General features: G+C 37.7%; 1 protein-coding gene across 1 annotated transcript in view; it reads left to right on the forward strand.

Moving 5' to 3' along the window:
* The window catches only part of SLC5A12 (solute carrier family 5 (sodium/monocarboxylate cotransporter), member 12), a 65,189-nt gene that overhangs the window by 10,520 nt on the left and 44,746 nt on the right, over positions 1-9,923 (forward strand). Inside the window, exons 3-6 of the mRNA XM_006872387.1 lie at positions 616-667; positions 1,639-1,706; positions 8,938-9,092; positions 9,218-9,358. Of these exons, the coding sequence (XP_006872449.1) occupies positions 616-667; positions 1,639-1,706; positions 8,938-9,092; positions 9,218-9,358 (416 nt within the window). The remainder of the gene's footprint in view (positions 1-615; positions 668-1,638; positions 1,707-8,937; positions 9,093-9,217; positions 9,359-9,923) is intronic.

Here is a 9,923-nt window from a genome sequence, read left to right on the forward strand (position 1 = left end):
CAGCCCGATTCGTAACCACTACGCTACCAGGTTAGCCACTAAAAATCTTATGCACAGCAGAACGAAACAATGTCCGATCCTGGACCAACCCTACCACCGCTGCCATACTTGATGCCATCAATGATGCCACCTGGCTGATCCATCTCGTTGGGGGTCTTCCTCTTTTTCTCTGACCCTCTGTCTTACCCAGCATGACATCCTCCTCCAGCGATTATTCTCTCCAAACAATATGTCCAAAGTATGAATGTGTTACTTGGTAGATTCTATAAAATCAACAGAGACCCTATTGAAGCATGCATGTATGGAAGGAGAGGGTAGAGAAAGGCTTAATCAAACACCTAACGTGAAGTCTATTTTTCTATCCTTTAGACATATACCAAATATAGCTTGGTAGTAAATGAATCTCTAAATTGACACCAGTCTTCAATCTCGAATCCTCTTTTCACAAAGCTTACATTCCCACTACAAATCAGTTGTTGTGGTGATCAGCTTGAAGATTAGAGTGGTTGTGAATGAAATATTTAAGAAAATTAAGAATGAACAAGTTAAAGAAAATTCATCTTGAAGGTTAGGAAAGTACTTTGAGGCAGTTTTTCTTTTCCATTTCTTCCCCAGATTCTCTACACAGGAGTGGTGGTGTATGCTCCAGCACTGGCACTAAATCAAGGTGAGTACTCACACTCTTTTGGGAATATTCCACCATTTTCATACCAGAATACTTACCTTTGAAATATACTTAAAATGCATCTTTGTGAAGACAATTCTATGGGTAAGTTCTCTGAATTACTGCTGTTGGCTTTACATTGTTGTTATAGTTGTTATGGGCCATTGAGCCAGATCTGACTCATAGAAACCGTGTCTAGGGTTACTAAGGAGTGGCTGATGGGTTAGCTATCCACTGCTGATCCTAGCACTCCAGGTACTGCATTAAGCTCTGACAGTTGATTAAGCATTGAAAATGATGCAAAAAATTATTACTTGATTTTCCCTCTAATTGAGTTTAATACCTTGTTTGATGATTTCTATGCTTGTATTTTAATCACTGAAATTATGACATTTTAGTACTATATATGTGCAAACACAAAGTAATACCAACTTTTTATAAACGTATTTATATAAGTGCTACAATCAGTTTAGCTTAATAAATGGAATATATGTTTCTTTCTCATTGATTCCATGGAGATACTCTAAATACAAGATTAGAGATCCTTATAATAATTACTTTCAAGAGAATAAAATCCTAGAAACAAAAAGGGTAGGATAAACCTGAAGATAAATTTACAATGATTTCTATAATATAGAGACCACAATCTTCAATGAATCTAGGTTATGTGCATAATGAAGAAATGTTTAAGTACTGGGACTAATTGTACTAAGATGAAAACAATTAGAACGAAGACTAGAAGCTACCAAATTGAAATAGAACAATTTCATTTTCAACATTATCAAATAATATGAACTAGTATGGAGTATAATATTGTAATGAAATAATCTTTATCAGAAGTGAGAACATTTAAGATGTAAAACTATCACTTGATTTCCCTTTTCCTACTCCCCTGCCCCCAAATATATTGTAACTTGTCCTATCTTGTTCTTTTCTCAGCGAACTTATTGTAACATATTTTTCTCCTTTCTTAGTGACTGGCTTTGATCTCTGGGGCTCTGTATTTTCAACAGGAATTGTTTGCACATTCTACTGTACTCTGGTATGTATCTAACTGTGAAAAAGTACTTAGCTCTACCTTTTAGCATGGGTTAAGGCAATGCTTCAACAAAAGAGCATTTAATTATAGCAGAATTTGCTATTTCAAAATTAAATACAAGTATGTTGACTTGCCTGTCATACTTTCCTAAGGAAGGTGCTATTTTGTTTTAAATCACTTTTGATATTAATCATTAATGAAAGTTGGGATCAGGGATCACTCAAGAAAGGCATGGCTAAGGAAAAAAATGATGAAAGAAATATCTTCTTATAAAAGAATAAATGGCCTTATGAAACTTCTGAAGTAAAAGAAAAGTTGCTCATTAATGGTAATTATAAATCAGAGGCAGGAACCGTGGTAATGCACTGGTTAAGCACTTAGCTGTTACCCGAAAGGTGGTTGCTGCACAGAAAAAAATTAGGCAGTTTCCTTAAAGAATTACAACCTTAGACAACCTGTGAGGCAGTTCCACTCTGTCTTACAGAAACACTGTGTGTTGGAATCTACTAGAAGCTAACAGGCTTTGTGAATCATAAATAGCGCTTATGTTTCACTGCATGTGGGTTGATAAATACAAAGTGCTTGTATGTATGAGCAAGGATGGCTGCTAGTTTATAAATTTGGGATTTCACAGCTTGTTTTTGTCTTTTTTTATTTTTAATGGATAAATCTGGCTTATATTTAATATTTGGCTTTACATATGCTCAATTTTCGGCCAAGGAACCTGAATGGTGTTGGCAACTTATATTATATAATTGCTACAATGACGTTAGCTCAATAAACATTCATAGGACACCTATTATTTGCCAGTCCTTGCAATTTGAATATTTATTCTCCCGATTCACTGACACCATATGGGGGCTATAAGTAACAAGTTATGTATGGAGAAATGCTTCTTTATTGGACTCTCTTTCCTTCTCCACAGAGAAAAATAAAAGATTACTATTATTACCATATATAAGAACAAGGTCCTGGTATAGCACTGTACAATAAGCACTGGACTGCTAACCACAAGACCAGCAGTTTAAACCCATCAGCTTCTCCTCAGAAACCTATACAGGGTCACTGTGAGTCAGAACTGACTCAACAGCACTTAACAATAAGAACATAACAGACCACCCATGTATTTTGGCATTATATGTATATCATACTCTCTTTTAAACATACATTATGATAGTATATAATTTTAAAAAATATATCTTGTTTGCATTTGCAAATGTCGCCACTTCTTTGCTGCTTAGTTTTATTTTCATTATTTTCCTCATTTCATTCTCACTCCTACAATCCTCTTGCAGAAACACACTTCCTAACTTAAAAAAAAAAAAAAGTAGCTCTCGTTTCCTCCACCTCTGACAATGTGTGTTCCAAAGTTGTTGTTGGTAAGTGCCATTGAGTTGGTTCCAGCTCATTTCAAAGCACTTGTCTATAAAAGATCAACTAGATCCTAGACATAACAATTTTTGATGAATTAATGGACTTGCAAGAAATATTGTAGCTCTCCAGGGAAACCCATCCCTCCAACTAAAATAGCAGAATAATATACATAACAAAATACTTTTTGAAATGTGAATTATTAAGGTTATTGGAAGAGTGGTGAATAGACAGGAAAAATAGGATTGTCCTGAGGGCAGGCACTGATTGTAGTACTACCACTGGGATATTGAATTTGGATCAGAGGCAATGCACAGTAGCTAGACCTTGAACTCCGGCAATACACTGGGATAACTGGCAGGAGCTGAAGTTTATAGGAAAAAGCTGTCAATACTCTTTGGTGAATAATCCAATCTAGGACTGTAGGATTCCTATAAATTAAAATGTAGTAATTATGTCATAATAAATGCTCTCTAGGTATGGGAGTCCTCCTGTAGTCCTGTAGGATAAGCACTGGACTGCTAACCACAAAGTCAGCAGTTCACACCCATCAGTCGCTTCTTGGAAGCCAATATAGGGTCACTGTATTGACTCATAACAGACTAATAACAATGGTACTTAACAACAACAACAACAACATAGCCAAATCATTTTTTGTATTTAATAATAATTAATATTATAATTTATAATTTTTTTATATTAAGAAAAATAACTCTAAAGCTGTACTTTGCAAGTCAGTAAGGGAGTAATCAAAGTTAAAGCTTTGAATTGCTGGGGACTGGGATAAGAAAGTGCTTAAATTTATACACTAGATTAAAATGCATATTAAAATTTCAAGTGAACTTATTAATATAAAATAGAGTAGAAATATGGAATAAAATAAGAAAACACCCTCAATTGATCTAAGCAAGTGAAGAGAATATGAAAAAAAAAAAAGCATAGAAAAGTAGGATAAATGGAAAACAAAACAAAAAAAAAGATGTCAGAAGTAAGTCCAAATATTTTAATAATCACAGAAGACTAAAATGAACTAAATTTACTACTGTTTAACTTGTTCCAGTGTTTTCAAACTCTTACTCCCTCCACCCTGTGCATCCCTGTCAGATTAATCTTATAACATCTATTTGTTTATGCATTTAACTGCCCATTTTTCTTCTCATTTCCCTTTGTTCACAGGATAAAGTATAAGCTCTCTAGTCTAGTGTCAAAAATCTTTTGTTACTTGAATTCAATCCACCCAGTTGATCTCTCATTACCACATCACTCAGGTCTAACCAGAGGTTTCACTCTTTCACCAAAGAGGTAGCTTATTCATTTAACAGCTCTACTTGTATTTTGGTTCTTTATTTTAAAAATCATGTGGATACATACATAACGTAAGTTAACCAGTGCAAGAAATTACAGAAAATAATAAGTGATTCTTATTGCTCAAGGATTTGCAGTTTAGTGAGGTGGACATAGAAACCAAAATCCAGACAGATTAAATGTAAACGTAACAAAACAAGGCACCACCAGTGTTGTAAAACTCAGTCGTATGCTTGTATGATGTGAAAGAGAGAGAGACAATAGAGAGTGTGTCCTGCTACATGAAAGAGTTGTAGACTCACAAAAGTCTTCATGGTAGGTGGAATCTGCCTTTTGATGAATGTTCTCTTGTCACTTGTCACTTGTCTAGAATTTGTGACAGTTTGTGCAGGATTTTGCACACATACCCAAGGCCAATTAGCTGCCAGAAATTGAAGCCTTTGGCATTTGGTCTTCATATCACAAATATCTGACATAACAAATTACTAGGAAGTAAAAAATTGATTATTCTTCAGATTGTGGTTTGAAGAGGCAGCAAAAAGGCAAAACCTCTGGCAGTGATTTTAGTGTCTACTTACGAAAGTGAATTTCAGTTTTAATTTCAAAAGAAATGGTAGAACCATCCCAATGTTTTCTTTCTTCTCATGATAAAGATGAAGGCTGTCATCTTTCCACAGATAGTCTTGACACTCCGGAGGAGTAACAAGAAATGACAATTCTATTTTTTTATGTTAAGAAGTACCACCTCCTTCCATTTTTACAGTACTTATTCATTGTCAAGGAATATATAGAGAGTTGGGAAGTATTAAATAAAGCAATATACATCACTCAAACCACCTTCACCATAGTCCCAAAGGCAATATATACTTGGATTACTCTTACAGCAGTCTCTTTCTTTTCACTTTTCTATTAGCCTGTGCTCTGAACATGATTGTGCCTGTTAGAATTGCCTGGTGGGCTTTCAAAAATCATTGAGTACTGGGCCACATTCTGACTCCAATTCATCTACAATCTCTGGGGAAAGGATTAGATGGTGTTTTCATTTCTCTGGTGACTATAAAGTGGAGCCAGGTTTGATATCCATGCTCGGATCTGTTTCCAAATCACACGAGTTTTGTAATTATATTAACCCTTTAAAAAATCTGCTTTACTCACTTTACTATTTAACCATCCTTGGCTGCTCACCAGGCCAATGGTTTGAATCAACCAGCCTGTCTGTGGGAGAAAACTGTGACAATCTTTTTTTATTGAGCTTTACAGACTTTTTTTATTGAGCTTTGAGTTGTGGTGTTGGAGGAGAATACTGAGGGTGCCATGGACTGCCAAAAGAACCAATAGATCTGTTTTGGAAGAAGTGTAGCCAGAGTGCTCCTTGGAGGCCAGGATGGCTAAGCTTCGTCTCTCCTACTTTGGACATGTAGTCCGGAGGAAACAATCATTGGAGAAGGATGTCATGCTGGGTAAGGTGGAGGGTCAGAGAAAAAGAGGAAGACCCCCAACGAGATGGATCAGCCAGGTGGCATCATTGATGGACTCGGGGGTGGCAGCGGTGGTGAGGTTGGCCCAGGATCGAGCATTGTTTCGTTCTGCTGTGCATGGGGTCGCTATGAGTCGGTTCCGACTCGATGGCACCTGACAACAACAACAACAACACAGACTAGGCAACCCTATGGGGACAATTCTATTCTGTTGCGTAAGGTTGTATAAGTCTGAATTCACTCGACAGCAAAGGCATAGACAACAAGTAACTTTTAAAACATCTTCCTTCCTATGCATCTGGAACAAATCATTATCCTTTTTTCTCAGTATTCTACCTCCCCAGTTTCTGAGATGTACTCATTCTTAATGGTGGTGGTTGTTGTGTGACATAGAGATGGTTCCAACTCATAGCCACCTTGTAAGGATTTCCGAGGCTGTCTATCTTTATGGAAGCACAAAGCCTCATCTTTTTGTCCCATGGAGGGCCTGGTAGATTCAAACTGCTGAACTTATGGTTAGCAGCCCAATGCAAAACCTACCACATTACCAAAAGCCTCATATTGTTAATCTTAAGGCTTTCACTTCCTCATCACCTGTATTCAATTATTCACAAATCATGCTGATTTCCCCTGCTAAATATCAACTTTATCTCTACCCTACTTAAAACAGTTATCAGCTTAGGCATAGACTTCTGAAATAAACTCAGAACTAGTCTCCTGACCTCTTTTCTTCTACAATTCTGTAATCCATTGTCCATAGAATCACCACTGAAACTATTGTGAAACAATCAAAATTTCTCATTTTATAGCTCCATTTACTCCTCTTATGGACTTCTGTTGTGGTGCTGTAGGATTAGCACCAGATTGCAAACCACAAGTTGGCAGTTCAAACCCACTAGCTGCTCCTTCGAAATCCTACACATGGGTAGCTATAAATCAGAGGTGACTTTCCAGCACTTCATAACAATCCTCTTACTCTTAAGATATGGTCTTGTTGGAGTCTGTGTGCTCAGGCCTCCAAAAAATTCAGAAGCCATTCTTTGGGCATTCCATATTTCCCTCAGTCTATAGGTATGAGTATTCCCGAACACTTAATTGTGCTGATGAGGAATCTGTACATGGATCAAGAGGTATTTGTTCAAACAGAACATAGGAACACAGAATGGTTTAAAATTAATAAAGGTGTGTGACAGGATTGTATTATTTCACCATACTTATTCAATCTGTATGCTGAGCCAATAACTCGAGACGCTGGGTTATATGAAGAAAAACATGGCATCAGGATTGGAGAAAAACTCATTAACAACCTGTGATATGCAGATGATACAGCCTTGCTTGATGAAAGTAAAGAGGATTTAAAGTACTTACTGATGAAGATCAAAGACCACAGCCTTCGGTATGGATTGAATTTCAATGTAAAGAAAACAAAAATCCTCACCACTCAATCAATAAACATTCTTATCAATGGAGAAAGGATTGAAGTTGTCAAGGACTTCATTCTTTTTGGATCAACTATCAACACTCATAGAAGCAGCAGCCAAGAACTAAAACAACGTATTGCATTAGGCAAATCAGCTGCACAAGACCTTTTTAAAGTGTTGAAGAGCAAAGATGTCAAAACTACCAATTGTTTCACAGGAGAAAGAGGAGGCTTTCTACTCCTTAAAGACTAAGGTACACCTGACCCAAGCCATGGTATTTTCAATAACCCCATATGCATGCAAAAACTGGACAGTGAATAAGGAAGACCGTAGAAGAATTGATGCTTTTGAGTTATGGTGTTGGAGGAGAATATTGAATGTACCATGGGCTGCCAAAAGAACTAGGAGATCTGTGTTGGAAGAAGTGCAGCCAGAGTGCTCCTTGGAGGCCAGGATGGCCAAACTTCGTCTCTCATACTTTGGACATATTGTCAGGAGTGACCAGTTGCTGGAGAGGGATATCATGTTTGGTAAGGTGGAGGGTCAGAGAAGATGAGGAAAACCCCCAGAGAGATGGATTGACAAAGTGGCAGCATCAATGTGCTCAAGTGTGTCAACAACAGAGAGGTTGACCCAGGATTGGGCAGCGTTTCATACTGCTGTGCATAAGGTCACTATGAGTGGGTACTGACTCGATGGCACCTAACAACAACAACATAGATTTCAACTTTGTTTTTTCATTCAGCAGTCCAGCTTCTCTTTCCTGATGTTCTCCTCTTGTCTTTATCTTCTTTACCTAGTAAACTCTTACTCATTCTTCAGAATTTGGCTTAAATGGCACTTCCTCAAGACTAGACCAGGGATTCCTGCTATATCCCAGAATTCCATATCCTATGTTGTTGTTGTTGTTGTTGTTGTTGTTGTTGTTAAGGGCCGTTGAGTCAGCTCCAACCCATAATGATTCTGTATAGGGTTTCTGAGGAGCTACTGGTAAGCTTGAACTACCAATCTTGCAGATCAAACTGACTTTGCAGTCCAGCACATTAACCCATAGCATCACACCAGGACTCCTTTGTTGTTGTTGTTATGTGCCACGGAGTTGGCCCGTACGCAGTGACCCTGTACAGGGTTTCCAAGGCTGTAAATCTTTATGGGAGCAGAAAGCCTCATTTCTCTCCCACGGAACAGCTGGTCGTTTCGAACTGCTGGCTCTGAGGTTAACAGCCCGGTTCATAACCACTATGCTACCAGAGCTCCTTTGTTGTTGTTGTTGTTGTTATGTGCCATCGAGTCGGTCCCGACCCATAGCGACCCTGTATAGGGTTTCCGAGGGTGTAAATCTTTACGGGAGTAGAAAGCCTCATCTTTCTCCCGCGGAGCAGCTGGTAGTTTCGAACCGCTGACCTTAAGGTTCGCAGCCCGATTCGTAACCACTACGCTACCAGAGCTCCTTTAGTATTGTTTAATATTAGTTTCTCCCAGATAAACTCTAAGAAAGATTGTGTCTTATTCAGTTACTATTTTATATGCTTAACATAGTACCTGGCACACAGTAGATGCTCAGTGATAGTTGCTGAATAATTGAATGATCACATTAATTGCATTGGAGGAACTGTAGGCTTTGTTTTCAAGAATTCACATGCATTTTCTCCATTTCAGGGAGGATTAAAAGCAGTGGTATGGACAGATGCATTTCAGATGGTTGTCATGATTGTGGGCTTCTTAACAGTTCTCATTCAAGGATCAGCTCATGCTGGTGGATTACACAATGTATTAGAGCAAGCAGCAAATGGATCTCGACTAAATATATTTGAGTATGTCCAATGCTATTTTTTTTTTTCATGCTTTTCATAGATATATCTCAATGATCACATCACGTAAAATAATATCTGGGCATCAAAGAAATATCTATGTTCACTTACTTGTCTCTGCATTGTAGCTTTGATGTAGATCCTCTTAGGCGGCACACCTTTTGGACAGTCTCAGTGGGAGGAACTTTTACGTGGCTTGGGATCTATGGAGTTAATCAGTCAACCATCCAGCGATGCATCTCTTGCAGAACAGAGAAACATGCTAAGCTGTAAGTTATTCATCAAGACAAATTTCTATGTCAACTATGCCCTTCATTGTGAACTTATTATGTGCTTTCTGTGAACTTATTATGCACTTTCTGTGTATGTATGTGTATATACATAAACCAAAAAATCAAAATCAAGCCATGAAGTCAATTCCAACTCATGGTCTTTAGGTTGTTGTTGTTAAGTGTCTTTAAGTAGGTTCCAACTTATATAGAATCACTATATAGAGTTTCTGAGGAGCAGCTGGTAGGTTTGAACTGCCTTGTGTTAGCAGTCCAGTGCCTATTCTACAGTGTCACACCATGACTGCCTTTAGGTTAGTAGTTGGGCTCAAAGCATTTGCACCATCCAGGGACCTTACATACATATTTTTGTTGTTAAGTGCTGACGAGTCAGTTCTGACTCATAGTAGCCCTGTATAGGTTTGAATCTCCAATCCTGTGATTAGAAGTCCAGTACTTATCCTACAGCCTCACACTAGGACTTCTTACATATATATATACATAGATATGCATATTTATATGTATATAAATTTAATAATGTATAATTAAATTTGATATAAATATA

The sequence above is a fragment of the Chrysochloris asiatica genome, unplaced genomic scaffold (genome assembly GCF_000296735.1).
Source record: "Chrysochloris asiatica unplaced genomic scaffold, ChrAsi1.0 scaffold00196, whole genome shotgun sequence".
In the NCBI taxonomy this organism is placed as follows: domain Eukaryota; kingdom Metazoa; phylum Chordata; class Mammalia; order Afrosoricida; family Chrysochloridae; genus Chrysochloris; species Chrysochloris asiatica.